Source organism: Lepus europaeus, chromosome 19 (genome assembly GCF_033115175.1).
Source record: "Lepus europaeus isolate LE1 chromosome 19, mLepTim1.pri, whole genome shotgun sequence".
In the NCBI taxonomy this organism is placed as follows: Eukaryota; Metazoa; Chordata; class Mammalia; order Lagomorpha; family Leporidae; genus Lepus; species Lepus europaeus.
In genome coordinates this window covers 1,291,073-1,313,309 of record NC_084845.1, presented here as the reverse complement: position 1 = coordinate 1,313,309, position 22,237 = coordinate 1,291,073, and the positions used below count along the sequence as shown (strand labels likewise).

The 22,237-nt window shown below is 44.4% G+C and overlaps 2 protein-coding genes and 1 non-coding gene across 4 annotated transcripts; 2 read left to right on the top strand and 1 right to left on the bottom strand.

The window, feature by feature from the left end:
• Positions 1-810: 810 nt before the first annotated feature.
• On the bottom strand, positions 811-933 carry LOC133748920 (U6atac minor spliceosomal RNA). Its single transcript, XR_009864526.1, has one exon. It is a non-coding gene; the product is annotated as a U6atac minor spliceosomal RNA (small nuclear RNA).
• A 7,108-nt stretch (positions 934-8,041) lies between these two features.
• LOC133748642 (vomeronasal type-1 receptor 1-like) lies at positions 8,042-13,768 on the top strand. The gene is made up of 4 exons (XM_062177574.1): positions 8,042-8,971; positions 12,108-12,213; positions 13,126-13,631; positions 13,676-13,768. Exons 1-4 carry the CDS (start codon positions 8,042-8,044, stop codon positions 13,766-13,768), a joined length of 1,635 nt encoding a protein of 544 aa, XP_062033558.1.
• On the top strand, positions 13,732-21,460 carry ZNF416 (zinc finger protein 416). Of its 2 annotated transcripts, none has more exons than XM_062177384.1 (4): positions 13,732-13,917; positions 14,477-14,515; positions 17,329-17,455; positions 19,254-21,460. In XM_062177384.1, exons 1-4 carry the CDS (start codon positions 13,819-13,821, stop codon positions 20,834-20,836), a joined length of 1,848 nt encoding a protein of 615 aa, XP_062033368.1. In that variant the 5' UTR covers positions 13,732-13,818; the 3' UTR covers positions 20,837-21,460. The 2 variants fall into 2 exon arrangements, with proteins under 2 accessions (XP_062033368.1, XP_062033369.1); XM_062177385.1 differs by lacking the exon at positions 13,732-13,917 and adding an exon at positions 14,266-14,320.
• Positions 21,461-22,237: the final 777 nt, after the last annotated feature.

Below are 22,237 nucleotides of genomic sequence, written 5' to 3'. Positions count from 1 at the left end.
GGACAATAGACTATGAGTGCCAAATAGAAAGACCAGAAATAGACCCATGCACATATATTCATGGACTTTTTGTAAAAGCCAAGTAATTTCTATGAAAACATGTTAAAATAATCCACATATGGAAAAAGGCTTTCTCTATAACAAAGTAGAAGAATTTTAGACTTAATGCAATAGTTAAAACTTTAAGACATCCCAAGAAAAAAATAGTAGAAATCTTTTTCTGTAATTTTGGTTAGGTAATTATTTTCTAAAACCTTCACTATAACATAAAATATAGCTATGCTAGATAGCATCAACAATTTAAAGTTTGATTGTGGGCACTATGACATAGTGGGTTAAACCACTGCCTGGGACACCCATATCCATATTGGAATCCCAGCTCTGGTTCCAGCTACTCTGCTTCCAATCTGGCTCATGAGAAACAGCAGATTATGGCTCATATTTCTGTCCCCATTTGGGAGACCTGACCCAGCTCCAGCTGTTGCAACTGTTTGGGGAGTGAACCAGTGGATGGAAGATAGATCTCTCTCTCTCTCTCTCTCTCTCTCTCTCTCTCTCTCTCATTCTTCCTTTCAAATAAAGAAATAAATGTTTTTTTTTTAAAAATTTAGTAGTTTGCTTTTCCAAAGAAATTCTTAATCAGAAACTAACCCAAGCCTGCAAAAAAAGAATTTTCCTATCTGATAGTCTAGTTTATCTAGACTATATAAAGAACATATGCACACATCAGGTAATTTAAAAATTGCAAAAGATTTGAAATGGTACTTCACAATAGAACGTATTCATATATATTATTTTTTCCTTTTTTTTTAAAAACAGTGGTTAGATGCCATAAAGTAGGTGGCAATGCGTTAATCATATGTGTGTTGTTAGGAATGAGGGCCTCGTCCATCCTCGTCAAGAGGATTGTTAACCTTCTCTTTCATACAACACATGAAATATATTCTTATATATTCAAATGGCACTAAGTACATGAATATATGCTCCACATACTTATTTTATTTAACACATGGCTTCAGATACTCTTTATAAAATTTCTTTATTCAAAAGGCAGAATTACAGAGAGAGGGGGGAGAGAGACAAAGAAAGAGCTCTTCCTTCCACTGGTTCACTCCACAAATGGCCACAATGGTCAGAGCTGGGATTGGTCCAAAGCCAAGAGCCAGGAGCTTCTTCCTGGTCTCCCACATGGGTGCGGGGTCCAAGCTCTTGGGCTGTCCTTTGCTACTTTCCCAGTCACGTTAGCAGGGAGCTGGATGGGAAATGGAGCAGCCAGGACTCGAACAGGTGCCCATATAAGATGCTGGCATTGCAGGCTATGCCACAATTATTAACCTGCTATGCCACAAAGCCAGCCTCCACATAATTATTCACTAGAAATAATACATTTTTGGGTGACAGGGGGCAAAAAGAGTTTTTTATTTTTTAAAGATTTATTTGAAAGGCGCAGTTAGAGAGAGAGAGAGAGAGAGAGAGAAACTTCAATCCACAATGGATCTGAAGCCAGGAATCTGGAACCTCTTCCTGCTCTCCCATGTGGGTGTAGGGACCAATCTCCACTGCTTTCGCAGGCGCATTAGCAGGGAGCTGGATCAGAAGTACTTGAACTGGCGGCCATATGAGATGCCGGCTTTACCCACTATGCCATAGTGCTGCCCTGACAATGTCTTTATGTAGGTACACTAGTTATAATAAATGCACCACTTTGGTGGCAGATGTTGATAGCAGGGAAATTGTGTGTGGCTGGAGGGAGGGGTATTTGTGAGATTTGTATCTTCTGCTCAATTTTGCTGTGAATCTAAAACTAAAATGTAAATAATAATTGACCAGCATTCTTCAAAACATTCAAAGATAGAACATCAAATAAAGGGAAGGTAGGTAAAGGAGATTGAGGAGAGGGAAGTACGAAGATATAATCCAGTTAAAGTACACCCTCCATTTTCTTTTCTTGCATCTTTTCTTAAAGTTTAAAATTGCATCAAGATGAGGTTGCAGTGCAACCCATATATTTCAGTACTTTAGCTGAAACACCACAAAAAATTTCCTACAGAGGTTTTAAAATATTTGAGTATAATTTCATCTCATCCTGAAGAAAAATGCTAGGAAAAGGAAGAATTGCCCAAAAGTAAATATTATCTACAAAAACCTATATGAGATCATATCCAGTAATCTAATACTACAATATTTTTCTTGTAAGAAGGGCAAAAGGCAGATTTGCATTCTTTTCACTACTATTTATCACTACCATTATCATGTAATGATAGATACAAGATATATCATGAGATGGGGATATTTCAAAAAGTTCATAGAAATGTAATTAATATATGTTTATTCTGGTGAAAAATAAGAAACACACATCACTTTTTTTAATATGTATATCCATGAACTTTTTGAATAACCCTTGTAATGCTAGGAAAAATATGAATATTGAAAGTTTTAATTGGAAAAATCAATCATACCTTCCATCTCAGATCTTTAAAATGTTTGCCTAAGTGTCATTTTCCCTATGACTCTTCTATATATCCTACTTAATGTTGCTAACTTTCCTCGTCTCATGAACTTGTCGACAATGATGTTTAACTTTTCTGGTACACCAAATAATTTAATAAGGTGGTTTTAATATATTTTTCTCTTTCCCTAGGAGTTAGGTTCCATGTTTTATACATCAGTGGTGTAATGTAGCTACCAAAGTGTCCCACCAACATAAGGACCTCCAAGAAATGTTTTGGAGAATACTTAATGAGAGTGACACCACAGATTTCTGTTCATTTGAGACACCCAAATGTTGTTGCTTACTGATCTCCCTTCAATTTCAATGCCCTCTGTGAACTCAGGGATAGAAAGGAATCCTATTTTAAGATGAATTTTAAAAGATTAATAATCCTGGATAAGAGTGTGCTCAGTCGTTATCCTCACTTGTTAGATCACAATGTTTTTCTTACTGGCTCAGTATTCCTCCGAAGTTTATTTTTTGATGTGTCTCGGGTAAGTTGTTCCCCTGCTGCTTCTGCAATTGGTAAAAAATTTATAATTCGTTATTAATTGATTTCAGTAATTTGCTTGATGTATAAGTGTTTTTCAAAGATAATCTCAACTCCCTAGGCAGATATTGTCACTTTACTTACAGGTGAAATGATAATCACTTTCCCAAAAGGACATGAGCTCATGGACTCACAAACTTATATCTCAGACTCGCATGCCCGCATTCCACTTCTATACCTACCACCCACTGTCCCCACCACAAGTGCCACTTGGTAAGTGTCCATTTATTTTCTGATACGTGTCAGATTTACAGAAGAATTATATAACTAATTATATGTAATATGTTATGAATAGGTTTTCTGAAACTCACTACAAACGTATTTCTGCATATAATGAGGAATGATTCTTTCTGAGAACAGCCGATACATACTAAATTCTTTCTGTGCTCTATGGCTGCCTCACTGCTCTACTCTCTCTTCAGAGCTATGGCTTCTAGCTTAACCTGCTACATCACAATGCCAGCTCCCAATTGTATTTTTTTTTTTACAGGCAGAGTTAGACAGTGGAGAGAGCGAGAGAGAAAGGTCTTCCTTCCGTTGGTTCACCCCACAAATGGCCGCTACTGCCGGCGTGCTGCGCCGATCTGAAGCCAGAAGCCAGGTGCTTCCTCCTGGTCTCCCATGCGGGTGTAGGGCCCAAGCACTTGGGTCATCCTCCACTGCCTTCCCGGGCCACAGCAGAGAGCTGGGCTGGAAGAGGAGCAACCGGGGCAGAACCGGCACCCCAACCGGGACTAGAACCCAGGGTGCTGGCGCTGCAGGTGGAGGATTAGCCAAGTGAGCCATGGCACCAGCTGATTGTATTGTTTTTACAAGGTTACATGAGCTTTCTGGAAAACAAGATTAGAAAAGATACACAAATTGTATATATTTGGCTCTCTAAAAATTTTTTTTTTTTTTGGACAGGCAGAGTGGATAGTGAGAGAGAGACAGAGAGAAAGGTCTTCCTTTTTGCCGTTGGCTCACCCTCCAGTGGCCACTGCAGCTGGCGCATTGTGCTGATCCGAAGCCAGGAGCCAGGCGCCTCTCCCGGTCTCCCATGTGGGTGTAGGGCCCAAGCACTTGGGTCATCCTCCACTGCCTTCCTGGGCCATAGCAGAGAGCTGGCCTGGAAGAGGGGCAACTGGGATAGAATCCGGTGCCCTGACCGGGACTAGAACCTGGTGTGCCGGCGCCGCAAGGCGGAGGATTAGCCTGTTAAGCCACGGCGCTGGCCTCTCTAAATTGTTTTAAAAAAACTATTAATTTGGGGCCGGCACTATGGCATAGCTGGTAAAGCCGCTGCCTGCAGTGCCAGAATCCAATATGGGCACTGGTTTGAGTCCCAGCTGCTCCACTTCTGGTCCAGCTCTCTGCTATGGCCTGGAAAAGCAGTGGAAGATGGCCCAAATCCTTGGGCCCCTGCACCCACGTGGGAGACCCAGAAGAAGTTCCTGGCTCCTGGCCTCAGGTTGACCAGCTCTGGCCATTGCAGCCATCTGGGGAGAGAACCAATAGATGGAAGATTCTCTCTCTCTCTCTCTCTCTCTCTCTCTCTCTGCCTCTCTGTAATTCTGCCTTTCAAATAATAAAATAAATAAATCTTTTAAAAGAAACTATTAAGTTGCAGGTGCTTTGTATTTTGTTTCACAGTCTGGTCATTCAGGTGCAGCCACAAGACAGCACACAGGTGGTGTCACAAGTTCATTATATCCAGTGGTCCTAGAGAGACAAAATGGCAATATCCCATAAGGAGATCACTGGGAAGGGAGCCAAAGTATCCAAAAGGGGGTTAAATCAAGCAGGTAGGAAGGAGCTGGGGGAGGAAAAAGACAAACACACAGAGAGGGAGAGACAGAGAGGTGGAAAGAGAAAGAAAGAGAGGGTGGGAAGAGAGAAAATTTTTAATTAAAAGTTTCATGAATACAAATAAACAAAAATGTTTTGAGACAATATTTTGAGGCCTCAGATTTGATACATACTTAGTAATACTTCACTCAGGCAAAATTATGAAAAATACCCTGCAGTATTTTTTTTTTATTTGAGAGGTAGAGTTACAGACAGTGAGAGGGAGAGACAGAGAGAAAGTTCTGTCTGTTGGTTCACTCCCCAATGGCCGCAACAGCCTGAGCTGTGATGATCTGAAGCCAGGAGCCAGGCACTTCTTCTGGGTCTCCCATGCGGGTGCAGGGGTCCAAGGACTTGGGCCATCTTCTACTGCATTTCCAGGCCATAGCAGAGATCTGGATAGGAAGTGGAGCAGCTGGGACTTGAAATGGCACCCATATGGGATGCCGGCACAGCAGGTGGAGGATTAACCTACTGTGCCACAGTGCTGGCCCCACCCTGCAGTATTTTTATGCAAGAAATTTGACATTCCTTATATTTACAACAAATGTTTATTTGCTTTTTTCTATGACTAAAGCTATAAATGTACCTCTGAAGTATTAACTAAATCTCCACATATTTTAACACTATATTAAATAAATCCTTTTTCTCAATTAATTTGTAATTCACAGCTACAATTTCTGATAAACTTTGATGCAAATATCTACAAAAATAGGTCATGTTCAAGCTCCTTGCCTTATTCCAATTTTTTTTAAAGATTTTATTTTATTTTATTTGAAAGGCAGAGTTACAAAGAGGCAGAGGCAGAGAGAGAGAGAGAGAGAGAGAGAGAGAAGGAGAGAGAGAGGGAGAGAGAAAGAAATTGAAAGAGGTCTTCTATTGTTGGTTTGCTCCCCAGATGGCCACAGTGGTTGGAGCTGCGCCGATCCAAAGCCAGGAGCCAGGAGCTTCTTCCTGGTCTCCCATGTTGGTGCAGGAGTCCAAGGTCTTAGGCCATCTTCAACTGCTTTCCCAGGCCACAGCAGAGAGCTGGATCGAAGTGGAACAGCTGGGACTCAAAGCAGCGTCCAGACAGGATGTCGGCAGTGGCTTTACCTGCTACACTGGTCCCTATCCATTTTTTTAAATAACAAATTGTAGTTATGATTATATTTTACAAAAGGTATGGTAAATTCTTTTCATTAAACTGGATTTTCAAGAAATATGTTAGTTTTGATATTAGAGGAACTTCAGGAATGTTAACATTTTCATTGGAATTTTATTCAATAATATATCTATCAGTTTGCATTGGATTGTTAATACTGGGATCTAGGACAACAGCTTTCTTTGCTATTATTTAAAATGAACCCCATTAGTTTCCTTTTATTACTTAATTGTAATGTTTCCCAAATTTCACTTGTTTTTCAGTAAATTACTTAAGCAGACTATTGTCTATATAAAGGAAAAACATGGCTATTTGTGACTATTCTAAATTACATTATTGATTCCAATAACATTTCCTGTGTTCTCCAGAGTGTTTCTCAAGTGAATTTCAGTTCTCAATCAGAGACATTGAAATCAATCTCACATCTTCATCCACCTTGTTGAAATGACCCTGCCAAGCAGTCGACGACTCAATAGGCTGCTCTCCGGTGCAAGTTTTGTTCTTTCCTAATTTGAAAACACCTTCGCAACCTTCATCACCCGATACCCAAATATCAGTGCATCTGAAACACAGAGTTGTTACCGTGAGGAGATTTCCTATGTCATTGGATTTGTTGTTTCATTATTTTATGTTGTATCTCGTATCCTTACTCAGGATAGACAATTGTTTTATGTGACTTTTCCAGGTTATCATCAAAACAGACCAGCTTCTGTGCTTGCACAGAGTTTCTTGCTGATAAATACAATCTGTACAGCCAGTGGTAGGAGAAATGTTTGGTGTTTTCCCTGTATCAGTTTTCATCTTGAGCTGTTTTCTAACATTAACTGTTCATCATTAACCTTAGTAGCTATTTTTTATCACTCCCTCACATACATTTGATTTATCTGTGTCAATCTTTTGGAATTATCATTGCACCAAAATTGGGCAAAGGTAATTTCTTCAGGTGGAATCCTGTGATCCCACAACTTCTGAAAGTCAACACAGCACTCCAACACTTTCCTTGCTTCCTTTATTTGATCAAATGTTTCCAAAGAATCTTGGAAATGTCCTGCTCCAGATCTGAAATAAGCTTTAAAAAAAAAGTCTCCCCCCAGCCCAGGGTAATCTACACTCTTATACTGAGAAACTGTCAAAAGAATAAAAAAATTGGGTATTAGAATTAGACATTCTTAAATGGTGGCCCATAGTTTTTAGTTTTTTAATATAAAGAGAAAGAAAAAATATATATGCACTTACAATTAAATACTATGAGTTGATATTGACTACTATTATCAAATAAATCTTTAGATTAGAATTATTTAGTTTTATATTTGCACTTAATTTCTATTAAATAACAAGTCTTATTATCCACTTACATGAATGCATTTGCTTCAAAAACACCACATCAATACTTTAGTAAAATACATAAGTGAAGTTTAAGATTTCTTTACAGAGTTTTCTTTTAATATATTCCACTAGGATTATAGTAAATAATAAAATTATTATTTTTGATTCAATTGAAGTATTTAATTTTCTTAGGAGACTACCACCTGGTATTTATCTTTGTAACTTTTGAGTTTTACACTTGTAAAATATTTAATTTGGTTTACTACTATTTAAGAATTACGCTAAATATTTACATTTGTAAAAATAAAACTACTATAACAAGATTTCATTCTAAAAGTCTATACTACATATATTCAGTTCATATATATTTTACTCTTCCATGTACTTAGAAAACTTCAGCATATTCTATACACAACCTGTAACTGGCTTTTCATGTCAGAAACGTCCAGCTGGTAACTGTGTATCAGTGTAGAGATCTTCCTCACTCAATTACAGGTACAGAAAACTATTTTGGGCATATAGACCGTAAGGCATTCTCCATGTTTCTGTAGATTCCTACCTGTAAAAACACATACTAAAGGTCTATGTAAACTGAAAAATTATATGTTAGGTTTAGTAATGGAAAGATATTCCTTTTTTTGTTTGCTGAACTACTAATTCTTTTGGCTCCAATTAAATTTAATATACCAAACGTATTCATGTGATGGCTTCTGCCAAGCTGCAAATAGGAATTATCTTCCTTACACAGATGGGAGTGGGAATCATTGGAAACTCCTCCCTCCTTTGTCTCTATACCTTCACTTTGCTCACTGGGCATAAGGTGAGACCTACAGACAGCATTCTCAACCACCTGGTCTTAGCCAATTCCTTTGTGCTTTTTGCTAGAGGGATCCCTCAGGCAATGGCAGCTTTTGGGCTGACTTATTTCCTAGAGGAGGCAGCATGTAAACTTCTCTTTTATTTACACAGGGTGGCTAGAGGGGTTTCCCTCAGCACTACCTGTCTCCTGGGTGGCTTCCAGGCCGCCAAGCTTTGCCCCAATTTCTCTAGGTGGCTAGAACTCAGAATGAGATCCCCAAAGTTCATTAGCTATTGTTGTTTCCTCTTCTGGATCCTTCATCTGTTGCTAAATATCTTTGTTCCTATCAAAATGATTGGTCCAATGAATAGCAAAAATTTAAGTGTAAAAATAAATTATGGATACTGTTCCTCCCTCAGCCCAGACAGATATCTAAAGTTTCTAGTTGTATTCCTGTTCCTCACAATTGACTTTCTGTGTTTAGGACTCATGGTATGGGCTAGTGGCTCTATGGTTATTGTCCTATACAGGCACAAGCAGCAAGTTCAATACATTCACAACAGCCTCTCCCCCAGACCCTCCCATGAGGCCAGAGCCACACGCACCATTTTGATCCTTGTGAGCTCCTTTTGTTCCTTTTATTCGCTCTCTTCTGTTTTGCACATGTGGATGACCGTATTCGTAATTCCAGGTCAGTGGCTGGTGGACACCTCCATGATTTTATCCTCATGCTTCCCTGCCTTCAGCCCCTTAGTGCTCTTTTGCAATGAGACTCGTTTCTCCGAGTTTCGCTTGGCCTGTCACGTAAGGAAAGGACGTTTTCCTAGTTTGGTGGTAACGATGTGACTCTGTTCTCTACAGATAATTCCACCATCTCTTGCATCATCTGTTAATGTTACTACACATTTCAGACTCTTGACAGGAATGTGTCATTCCTAGAACTGTCCTTCTAGGCCAGGTAGGGCCTACAATTCCGAAGTCCTAGAAGAGGCCTAATATGAGTATTATGCATGTAGTTATACAAAACTACTTTGTTTCAGCTTTAACAAAAAGGTTCATGAAATTTTAAAATACAATAGGGCAAGCATTTCGAGCTTGGGGATTAAGAGAAAAGTCTCCCACTTTTGATATTTTTGATATGTAGTGGTAAATTATATGTAACATAAAATTTGCTATTTTAAACATTTTCAAGTGTACAGTTCAGTACCGTTACATAAACTCATAATATTCTGTTTATCACAACTATCTATTCCTAGAACTTTTATTAACCCTAATAGAAATTGTGTACACATTAAACAGTAATTTCATATTCCCTCATCTCTCCAGTCCCTCATAACCTCTAACCTTCTCTGTGTTTCTATGAGTTTTCCTATTATAGATATTTAATAACAGTAAAGCACACAATATTTATCATTTTGCATATGGTTTATATAACTTTGTAGTTTTCCAGATTCATTCTTGCTTTGCATATATAATTACTTTTTCTTTTTATTTCTGGATAATATTCCAATGTATGAATGTATCACATTTTTATGACCACAAAGAGGTTACCTGTTTAAAATTGATAACTCAATCTATACATATATATAGTGTTGTACAAATTATAAGTGGATTAATAATTATATTAACACTACAAACTCACAAGGATTTACATAAACCTACTGCTGTAGCTTTTGATGTGTTTGTGACACAAACTTTAGTAAACAGAGCAAGCATGTAAGAATTCTGCTCCTTCAATTCATGACAACTGCTTAAAAAACCCATTTAAATATGTCATCTCATAGAATGCTTAATAAATTAAACCCAGAAAAATCAACAAACTCACTAAGGAATTATTTAAAAGAAACTGTGATTAAAAAAATCTGGTTAAAATATTATTTCATTTTAGTGATGGGGGGGCAGAAGTTTGGCCTAGCAGTTAAGATGCTAGTGAAGATGCCCAGTTCTAGCCCTAGATCCCAGCATTATGCTAATGTACACTCCGGGAAATAGTAGTGGTGGCTCAAGTATTTGGGTCTCTACCACTCACATGGTGTTCCCAGAACTCCCCTTTGTACTGGCTCAGCCCTAGCCATTGAAGTCATTTGAGAAGTGAACCAGTGGATAGGAGTTCTCTCTGTATCTCTCTGCCTTGCACACACACACACAGACACATATATGTACACACATATATTTTTATATATACACATATATTTATATATATTTAAATTTAGCAACTGGAGTTAGGAACAAGAAAGTGAATGTATATTAGGAATTTTAAGAAAAGATCCCTTTGTTCTACTTCACAACTACTACTACATTCCAAAAGAATAATTCTGGGTTGCTATAATGTCTTCCCTGCTAGTGTGTATCATTGTCTCAAAGTCTTAAGAATTAGGTGATAATTTATGTAAACAGTGTTTCAAAATAATATTCTCCCCACTCAAAATAAACCAATAAGATCTCCATAAAGTTACAAAGAAATTTTATGAAAATGTTAGCCAGATAAAGAAGCCGGATCACTATTCACCTTCGCTGACTGCCTGAGTGTGGAGCACGTGTCACCTACAAGGAAGGGTGTGTGTACGCGGGTAGAACCTGGCTCTCTCCTGGCTTGTAGAGTAGGGGTGGACTAAAGCCCTTCAGTTTCCCTTGGGTTTTCTCACGTCTGGAATTCAGGGAGCTAGGAGTATGGTTTTCAACTAAAAGCATTTAGGTCAGTTTGAGAGCCCCTTCTGGAGTAGATATTTGGGATAGCAAAAGAAATGCATTAAAAAACAGGTGGGGGCAGGTATTTGGCCTGGCAGTTAAGACACATGATATCCCACATGATACTGCCTGGGTTCAATTCCTTGCTCCAGCTCTGGACTCCAGCTTTCTTTCTTTCATATTTTTTTCTTTTATTTTTAAAAATATTTTATTTATTTGAGAGGCAGAATTACAGACAGAGAGAGGGAGAGACACTGAGAAAGGTCTTCCACCCACTGGTTCACTCCATAAATGGCTGCAACAGCCGAGCTGGGATCTGGGAGCTGGGCCAGAGCTAGGCTGAACCAAAGTCAGGAGGTCCTTCTGGGTCTCTGATGTGGGTGCAGGGGCCCAAGGACTTTGGCCATCCTCCATTGCTTTCCCAGGCCATAGCAGAGAGCTGGATCGGAAGAGGAGCAGCTGGGACTTGAACTGGCACCCATATGAGATGCCAGCACTGCAGGTGGTGGCTCTACCTGTTATGCCACAGCGCCGACCCCCTAGACTCTAGCTTTCTGTCAAGACAGTAGTAATGATTCAAGTTGTTGACTGGGACCCTGCTACCCACGAGAGCCCCAGATTGAGTTCCAGGCCCCTAGCTTCCTGAGGCCGGCCAATGGGGCTGGGAGTCTGCGGGCCCCTTCAGACATAGGTAGGATGTCCTTCACAAGCTGTCAGCTGTGGCTGGAAAGCCTGTCTCCAGACCAACTGGCATCTCCCCTAACAGCTTCTTGTGCTGCATGTGTGACCTTGCAGCTTAAATCACACCTTTGGGGCCGACGCTGCAGCATAACAGGTAAAGCCGCCGCCTGCAGTGCCAGCATCCCACATGGGAGCTTGTTCAAGTCTCAGCTGCTCCACTTCTGATCCAGCTCTCTGCTATGGCCCAGGAAAGCAGTGGAAGATGGCCCAAGTCCTTAGGCCCCTGCGTCCACGTGGGAGACCCGGAAGAAGTTCCTGGCTCCTGGCTTCGGATTGGCACAGCTCCAGCCATTGTGGCCATTGGGGAGTGAACCAGCAGACAGAGGACCTCTCTCTCTCTCTCTGCCTCTCCTCTCTCTGTGTAACTCTGACTTTCAAATAAATAAATCTTTTATAAAAAATAAATCACACCTTCCAGGTGTGTGTAATCTTTCACCCACAGCTGGCAGGGGAAGGGGCTGAGCCTCTGGGGGGAGCTGGACTGGCTCCAGGAGATCCAGGCTATCTTGTGTGACCTGCGGTTTTAAACCATGCCTTCAAGTTAGTTGCAATCTTCCATCCAGAGCTAGCACAGGAGGGGGCTGAGGCAGTCTCCAAGAGATCCCCCTATCTCCATGAGCCCCACGCCAATGGGCACCCCCAGTGGGGTAACCCAATGAACAGATACCGATGCCTTTAAAACCCGGGACACTTCCTCAATGCCAGTGTCCCACTCAGGCACTCTGCCTGGTCTCCTCTTAAACCAGACGCTTTCTCTGTGGCTTGCTAATTGAATAAAGTTTCTGCATCTTTGTAACTTGTTTCCCGGCTTTTTATTTCTATAATAAGCTGAGGAAAAGAACCCAGGATACTCGGTCCGACAACAGCCCTGCCCTCTGTGACTGGTAACACATCCATCCCAGCCCCTACACAGATGTCACAGGTAGCTGGGGAGTGAATCAGTGGATGGGAGCCCTCTCTAGCCCAACGTTGGGGGATCAAGAGCCCTGGCTGGGCTAGGAGAGACTTGGTCCCGGTCCTTTTCTTCCCGTATGTAAGACTACAACCTGGAGATGTAGGTAGAGGTGGACAGAGAGCAGGACTTATTCAAAGGCAAGCCATACACACTCAGACCAGAGTGAACACAGTGATGACTTTCTGAAAGTGTTAGCGTGTGTGCGTGTGCGTGTGTGCTTACAATGAGCACTCTGATTCCATCTCGAACAGCTCCTCCCTTCTCTTCAGATACTCCAGAGTTTAAGAAACACCATTATGGTGCCTGGTTCCAACACCAACTTTCACACCTGCCCTACTCAGGCTTATCTCTAGGAAGTTCTTTTATCTTCACTAAGGTGTTAGGGCGCCGGTGGCCAGGCTGGACTGCAGCTTCCTCTCGTTCACAGCTTGCACGATGGCCTAAACCACCCCCCTATCTCGGGCCAGTGTCCGGACGCCTCAGCCTCTCTCCGTGGACACGCCAGGCGCATGCACCTGCCACAGTGGTTAATCTCCACTCATCTGCACCTCCTCAGTGAACTTGACGGACGCCGCTCAGGGCTGGGTCCCCCTTTTCTCCTCAGGGGCCAAATGCCGACTCTCAGCCGCGGTGTCCAGAGGGGGAGCCCACGCAGGCAGCACGGAGCGGCGGGAGCCTCGAGCTCAGGGAGGGCTCTGCCGGGTGCTGAGGGTCCTCGGTCTCCTCAGCGACCCGCCGGCGCGCCAGAAGGGAAGACTCGGCGCCAGCCACCACCGAGCGCCCGCGGCGGCCTCTAGCGCCCCGACTCCGGTACGTGACGAGCCACAGATGCTGGCGACGCGCCCCTGGGGTCTCGTTTCCTCTGGGGTCCGTCTTTGCCCCGAGAGTTCGATAAGTCAGAAATGTTTCTCAAGTTACAGTCAACACCACGCGGATCAGCCTGGGGAGTTAAGCCCGCCCTCGCCCCCGGACGTCGACGACGCGTTTTCCCAGAGCCCCGCGCGGAGCCTCTTTGTTCCCAGGGAATCTCAGAGAGAGCGCGACCTGCGCGAGGGAGCCCTAAGAACTACGATACCCATAATGCAGCGCGTCAACTGGCCGGGAAGCCAAGTTAGTGGGCGCTCTGGATTGGGCGTTTCTGTCTTTTTCGTTAGGTCAGGGCGGGACTTCCGGAGTCGCTCCCGGGACAGTCATTTTGGTTGCTCGCTAGATGTGTCCCCCCTGTCGGTGTTGAGCCGCGCTCCTGAGCACAGTTCGTGCCCACTGAACAGCGGCGGAAGAGCCAGCAGTTGGGGTGATGGCTGTGTCAGGGCCCCTACCCTGCTTGCCAGCTCTTCCTGGACCCCTCCGTCCACTGAGCCCTACGGCTGCGGCCGCGCTGAGGGATCCGGCACAGGTAAGTACATTGCTTTCTCCAGACCCTCGCTGGTCGCCGTCCGAAAGCCCCGACTGAAGGGCGCCTAGAGTAGAAAGCACTGTGTGCAGAACCGGGGGTTGCGCGGGGGTGGGAGCCCCGTTTCCAAAGCTGGTGTCAAGGAGTGCGGGAGGGTGTGACAAGCAGGGGGACCAGTTTCTGTAAGTCATGTTGGAACGGTTGGGCCGGCTGCATTCACGCCTGGAATGGCAGGGCGAGAGGGGTTCATTCCGAGGATACTGAGAGCAATTAAAGATTGTGCACAGAAGAGCCTCATGGGCTGACTTGAGTTTTTCAGAGTTTTCCATAGCCGCTCGGAGATAACAGACTGGAAGGGAATGATTCTGAGGCCCAGGAAGGTTGGATCCTTGTACCAGTTTGCACGGTAAGGAACAGTTAGCACTGGAGACTGGGGAACTGGACAGTGGTAGGGTATGCAGGCAGAGGTTACCTGCATGGCTGGCCAGGGGCAGAAAAAGGTCCGAGCACACGGAGCCCACTGTAGTCCCCCCTGCCTCTAAAAACCTTCCTTTTCCTGCAGATTCCGGTGACTACCGAAACGCAGACGGACTTCGCACAGGTGAGTGGAGGGTGTTCCAGGGCCTCACAGGTGCATTGCCCTCCCTCTTTGTCCCTGGGGTAGTGTTCTGGGCTTCGGGCATTCTTCCAGTCCTTCGGCCTGAAGGTCCTGGACAGACACCAAGCCCGCAGTCACATATCTAGACTGGGACTATATAGAGCCTTTCCTGTTGCTGGAAGCCAGTGCAATGAGATATGGAAGGTTGTTCCAGCTTTAGGGTCCCAATGCCCAGATGCTTGAAGGTGAGGCTGATCTAGTATAGGGAAGTACAGATGTCCTTTCTCAGGAGGATTGAAAGCAAGGGTGCAGAAGTCAGACGTGAGTGGCTCTCTCAGGTGTTTGGTGTGTCTTCTAGAGTGAGGCAAGCCATGGGAATTTGGGGGCAGAAGAAAGCGGTGGTCAGACCCAGATCTCATTGGGCACCCCATGACTATAGCACCAGAACTAGACTGTAGGTGTGAAGGAGCAGCTAGAAAGAATGAGCAGAAGCCTCTGTAGTGGTTTGGGTGAGTGCGGATGGTGGCTGAGGTGGCTATGGATGTGGTAGAAATGCTGGAAGTATTGGATTCTAGATCAGTTTTTTAGAGAAGCCTGAATTTTCAAATATTGAGGATGAGCGATAAAAAAAAAAAGGAGACAGAGATGAAAACAAGCTGTTTAGGGGTAGCATCTGACAATATGGGAGCTCCAATAACTGAGATAAGATTGGTAATAGCAGGGGCTGGCACCATGGCTCACTTGGCTAATCGTCTGCCTGCGGCGCTGGCATCCCATATGGCACCAGGTTCTAGTCCCAGTTGCTCCTCTTCCAGTCCAGCTCTCCGCTGTGGCCCGGGAAGGCAGTGGAGGATGGCCCAAGTGCTTGGGCACCTGTACCCACATTGGAGACCATGAAGAGGTACCTGGCTCCTGGCTTTGGATTGGCATAGCTCTGGCCGCAGCGGCCATTTGGGGGTGAACCAACAGAAGGAAGACCTTTCTCTCTGTCTCTCTCTCTCTCTCACTGTCTAACTCCATCTGTCAAATAAATTTTTAAAGAATTAAAAAAAGATTGGTAATAGCAGTATTAGGGGGGATATCAGAACTTTTGTTATGGGACGTCTTTAGAATCAGAAATGTTTTTAAAAAACATTAGTTTAGATATCAAGTGGATAGTTGACCACATAGAACTACAACTATGGGAATCAGTTTAAAATGGAGACATCCAAAAGGTGGTGGGCCAGTGTTTGCCCTGGGGTATTGCTTGGATCACAATTAGGAAGGGGAAACCTGCTCATGCTGCTAATGCTATTGGTGGTGTGGAGGTGGGGGAGTGGAGGTATCAGTACGCAGTCTTTTGCTTGGATAATTGGGTCAACATGTGGGAATCACCCAGAAAGATGTGGGGGAGAAGAAGCCCTGGAGACAGTGTGAAAGATCTGGCAAGTAGACATGGCTCTGAGGGTTGAGTGGACACGAGTTCAGTGTGAAGACCTAGGAATACTTGAGAAACCAGAGCTACAACTAGTACTTATGTGACATGCTTTAGATGCATCCGGATTTTGTAGCCTTTGATGTATCTGGGGATTTTCCAGGTGCTTAAGTTTAGAGGCGCAGATGTGCCTCTGGTGGAGTCGTGGCCCCAGGAGGAGGGCCAGTGGAACATGAGCTTTGAATGATGGCTAGGTGGAGAGAAAGGCTGTGAGCAGTCAGGGAGTCTGCAGTGTAGCCCAAGCAGAAGAGAGCTATGGGTATCTGAGAGATGCAGGTTGTCCTGGGTGACTGAATCACCAGACAGAGAGGCTGCTATGGTTTGGATGTTGAGTGTCCCCAAACCTTCATGTGCTGAAACTTAATCCCCTGTGGGGTGTTAATGGGGTGGAAGCTTAATCTATGTTGTTTAGATGTGAGCCTTTGGGAAGTGGTTAGGGCTAGATAAAGTAATTAGGGTAGAACTCCCATGGTTGAATCTGGTGACTTTGTAAGAAGAGGGAGAGAGATCATGTCCACACTCTCGGTCTCCCCTTCCCTCCTCCCCTCCCTTCCCTGTCTCTTACTATGTGGTACTCTGTGTCACCTCAGGATTCTGCCAGCAAGAAAGCTATCATCAGATGAGGCCCCTAGACATCACATGTAGAGCCCTGAGCCAAAATAAACCTCTCTTCAGTACACAGTAGCCTGTCTCTGGTATTTTGTTATAGTAACACAAATTACACTAGTACCAGAGGCATTCAAAGCAGAATGGGGGTTGCCTCTTGCAGTGGGGACCACCAAAGGTTTGGGTAATAACTGAGTCCTTTTGCAGTTTTTAAGTACTCTCTTGATGTCATGTTCTGAGTAACATGTGGAGAGAGCAAGGAGATGCCTGTGGTGTGAGGCAGGGGGTGAGCAGGGGGTGGAGGTAGCCCTAGTAAGGCTGTGTAAGAGGTATGGTGCAAAAAATAAAATCCACCTGGAGGGGAAATGCTAGCTAAAGGACCCGTGGCTGTGGCACTGAAGATAGAGGCATGATGAGTGGACCCACATTTGGTTGTGTCCGGTGGAGTACCACCTTGGAAATCCCCAGAACATTGCCTGACAAGTGAGGATCCAGCCCTACTTGCTGGATCCAGAAGTTTGATGGCGTCTCCCAGCCCACCTGTCTGTCGGTGCTGTGGGAGGACCCAGGGATCAGCAGAACCAAGAGAAGAGCAAGAATCAGTGCCAGGTGCTGTCTTCTCAGACAAGGATAAGGGGAGAGGACAGGGACGCGAGGGATGCATAGAGGGGCGAACTTGGAGGGGGTGGGCCAAGGAGGAAATCTAATCATGGAAAGATCTACCCCATCATGGCAGGGCTGTGCGACCTTTGAGGACGTGGCCGTTTACTTCTCCCAGGACGAGTGGCGGCTCCTTGATGAGACTCAGAGGCTGCTGTATCTCAATGTGATGCTGGAGAACTTTGCACTTGTAACCTCACTGGGTAAGGCCTCTAGCTGTCCATCGTCTTGAGCTGATCTCTGTTCATCCACTTTTCCCATAGAGGTGGCTCTGTCCTTTCCAGAGCCTACCTTGGACTCTACGGCTTCACCACTGTGAACTGTGGTCATGTCAACTGTGTTGGCATGTGTGCTGTGGTCTCAGGGATGAGCTCTTTACATGGTGCTGAGCAGCCCCCACCCCTGCTTCCCCAAAGCATGCAGGGAAGGATCTGCCCATCTAGTGTGTTGACTCAACCTAATAGATCTCATTTTAAAAACTTACTCTTTGGGTTACTATGTCACGATCTACAGTATAAAAAGCAAGTTCTGCTTCCTTCTAGATAGCATTTCCTTGAGGCAGCCTGTGTTGGGTATTGTAGTCCTTTTCCTGATCATGGACCACGATTACATGGACTATGAGGTGTGCTTGCCAGAACCTCCTTTAAGAATCTGTAGTATTTTCTCTCCTGTGGTCTCTAAGTGTGCTGACTTACTTGGATAAGGGCTGACCACTTACCTATGGTGTCTTCCTTTTAGGACTTACTTCTAATACGTCCCATGGTACAGCTAGAGGTACTAGGAGAGCCCTGGTTACTTCACAGGATGCACGTGGAGGCATGGTCTCAGAGGATGCCTGGCCCTCATGAATAACCCAGGAGGACGTGGCATCTAGCCTGTTTTCTGATTAGACCATCAACCTGTCCTGTGTCCACCTGAGTTTCTGTGTGAATGCCATGGACTCACCACATTTCTGTCCTTAAATCATCATACTTGACAGTTTGCTGTTTCATCTGTGACTTATGACCTCACACCACTCCCATCTTCTGTCTTCCACTCATCACCTATTCCTCTCCACAAAGTTTTCCAACACTGACCCATGTGCCATGCGTTGTGAGGCATGCACATGTCATAAATACTCCAGTTGGAATCTCCTACTCAGTTCTAGTTGGATTTTCCTGTTCCTCAGCACAACACACATATGTCACCAGCTCGCAAGGCCGTGCTGAAGGCTGTTGACAGAGGAGCGAGCTGTAGACCGTGCCCCTTTTCTTTCTGCACCCTAACCTTGTATCCTTTGTTTCTCCCCCATTTTCTGATCTTTAGAGCCCCTTCCCTCTATTGCCAAACTGCCCCTTCCCTTCCCTGCTTCTAGTTCTGTAGTCTTCAGAACCATACTGTGGACTCATTCCTTGGTGTGTGTGTGATGGGGCTTCTTTTTTCCTGTTGTAAGATGCACCTGTAGCATTTTAGTTTATGGAGATGACTGATTGCCAACATGTGCAGTAACAGAAGAATCTGTTATTTTGAATGGCAAGTGAGCACTGTGCCACACAGGACAACATTAGGAAGCCTGATGGCTGGGGGACAGCAGCAAGAAAGAAGGGAAAATATTAAGTCCCAGAGCATTTGTTGGGCTTTACGCAGGAAAGGCATGGCATGGTAAACAGTGTAGGATTGGATAGTTTGAATAATTTTAGTGGGTTTGGGGGCAGAGGAGCTGGCTAGCCATTGTTGTCTGTGACTTGACCTTCAGGAATATTATCTCCTGAAGTGTCCCAAGTGACATAGATAACAGGGTTTGTAACATGGGCTCTGGATTGATGAATTTATATCTGAGTGATGTGCTCCCACCTAATCCCTTTGGCGTCTCTTAATTGGCCAACTCTGGGAGCAGCAATATTTCCTCAGCCAGCAAAGTTCTTTAAGATGTCAAAAAATTTCTACAGAATATGTAAAATACATGATTAATACATTTCATCATAGTCAACATGTATCTCATCACCGGTTCTCTCCTTGTAGTGTGCGGACATGGACTGGAAGGTGAAGAGACACCTCCTGAGAAGAGGGCTTTAGTAGCAGGAGTGTCACAGGCCAGGACGCCAAAGGTTGGTCCATCCACCCAGGAGACTCACCCCTGTGAACTGTGTGTCCCAGTCCTAAAAGACATTTTGCACCTGGCTGATCTGCCTGTGCAGAAAACGTGTTTGACTGGTGTGTGTGCAAACCTTCACCAGCACCAGAAGCATCGTAGTGCAGAGAAGCCCTTGAAGAGTGATGTGACAGAGGCATCGCTTATGAAGAGCTGCACATTCCATGCATCAGGGAAGCCTGTCACCTGTGAGGTGGTTGGAAAGGACTTCCCAGCCACGCTGGGCCTTTTCCAGCCCCAGGACATTCCCAACTATGAGAAGCCAAACAAAGTCACCGAGAGTAGGGAGGCCTTTCATATTGGAATAAGCCATTACAAGTGGGGGGAGTACAGGAAAGCTAGCCACAAACATGCTCTTTTTCACCACCCAAGAGTCCACACTGGAAAAAAGCGTCATGAATCTACAAAATGTGGAAAACTCTACCGCTGCAAGTACTCACTTACTCAGCTCCAGAAGGTCCATCCTGGAGAAAGGCCTTACGAATGCAGTGAATGTGGGAAATGTTTCAGCCAAACTTCGCACCTGAATGACCATCAGAGAATCCACACTGGAGAAAGGCCGTACGAGTGTGGGCAGTGTGGGAAATCATTTAGCCAAAGAGCCACCCTCATCAAACATCACAGAGTCCACACTGGAGAAAGGCCTTACGAATGTGGTGAGTGTGGGAAATCATTTAGCCAAAGTTCCAATCTCATTGAACACTGTAGAATTCACACTGGAGAGAGACCTTATGAGTGTGATGAATGTGGGAAAGCCTTTGGTTCCAAATCCACTCTTGTTCGGCACCAAAGAATTCACACAGGGGAAAAGCCTTATGAATGTGTTGAATGTGGAAAATTCTTTACACAAAGTCACAGTCTGCTTGAACACCGGATAATTCACACCGGAGCAAGGCCCTATGAGTGTGGCCAATGTGGGAAGTCCTTTAGTCTAAAATATGGCCTCATTCAACACCAGCTAATTCACAGTGGAGCCAGGCCTTTTGAGTGTGACCACTGTGGAAAGTCTTTTAGCCAAAGAGCCACCCTCAATAAGCACTACAAAGTTCACACTGCAGAAAGGCCTTACGAGTGTGAGGAGTGTGGGAAAGCTTTCATGTTCAAATCCAAACTTGTTCGACACCACAGAACTCACACTGGAGAAAGGCCTTTTGAGTGCAGTGAGTGTGGGAAATTTTTTAGGCAAAGCTATACCCTTGTTGAGCACCAGAAAATTCATACAGGATTAAGGCCTTATGAATGTGGCCAGTGTGGGAAATCCTTTATTCAGAAGTCTGGCCTTATTCAACACCAGGTAGTTCACACTGGAGAAAGGCCCTATGAGTGTGGGAAATGTGGGAAATCCTTTACACAACATTCTGGCCTCATTCTCCACCGAAAATCTCACAGCATGGAGAGGCCACGGGAAAGCAAATGTGGAAAAGCCTTCAGCCCAAGGTCTAGCATTGTTTAGCTCCTGAAAGTCCATCCTTGAGGAAAGCGTAGGCCTGCAGGATGTGTGCCATTTCTTTTTATTATTATTATTATGACACAAATAACCTTTCTGAGCTAGTCATCTGCCTGAAGTTGAACCTCGCACTTCCAAACATCCAAAAGGATATAATCAATTCTCCATTGATTTCAGGCATTTGGTGAGGCTTTTAGGAGCTGCTGTGCATATTCTAAACTGCCCAGAGTCCTTGCCAGAATTACCATTTCCAATTATCGCTGGTAGAAGCCATCTTCCCTGTCACCTTGCATAGTGTGCAAGAATCACCTGGCATGCTGAAGGAAGGCAGGCATTTGTGTGCTTTACCTGGAGGAAGTCTTGAGCAGTCTGAGCCTTTTGGAAGACTTGATTTCCTTTTCTGAAGGATTAAAGCCTATATCTGACCCAGTTTTGCTCAGGAGGAATCCATCTGCATTCTGCTGGAGGCGTCCATGAATGGCTTACCTTTTTCATGAAGATTATTGGTTTTACATGCCACTTGTGGTTGATTTTTTTCCCAGCCTTCCAGCCATTGATAACTGCCAACACTGCTGGTTTTTGCACTAATAAATGCTTTATTGTTGAATCCACCTGAAGTCTTGGGTCTTCATTTTGTAGTTTTGCAGGGGGTAGGGGGATAAACTTAGGCCCTGTATAAAGGAGTTGGAAATTCCTTCATGGTGTCCCCTTTGGAATTAGGACATAAATAGTTTTCATTCCTGGCCTAATTCGCCTTGCTGCCCAGGACTTCTCAGGAAACCCTGCGAGGCTTTATGTTTCTGATTTTGGCCTTCATGCTTCCATTTTTGGTGAAATGGAAGTTTATATCTGGCAGAGTCAGTTAAGACAGACTGTGTCTAGGCAGCGCAGTCAGTGTAGTCATTTCTCACAGACTATCACATAGTGCCCAGCAGTGTTGGAAGGAAGTCCTTCCCCAGTTTCTACAGAGGAGACATGTGTTGACATGTCCATAATTCTGTAAGTGGTGTCACTCGTAAGTCTGTGAAAGGCACGAGCTACAACTGGGACAGAAATACTGAGTGTGATTAATAGGGAGCAGAGGAGCCTGCAGCAAAACAAATGGAATGTGCCTGTTGTAGAAGTACTTCCACAAACATAGTCCCTCTTTCTGTCTTAACTTACTTCCACAACACAGTCAGTCTCCATGTAGATGGGACAGGGCAGTCATAGCCTGGCAACCCCACCATTCTGCAGGCATGATGGTGAGTTAATGCAGATCACAGCATGAAGCCAGGTGTGCACCTTGGCATGACCTGGAGGCTCACATAGGAAGGTTCAGTGGGAGTGCAGAAGGACATGTTGAGAGAGAAATCAGACCGTGTGGAGAGTAGAAGCCTGCCATCCATGTGCAAAACCTAGATGAGC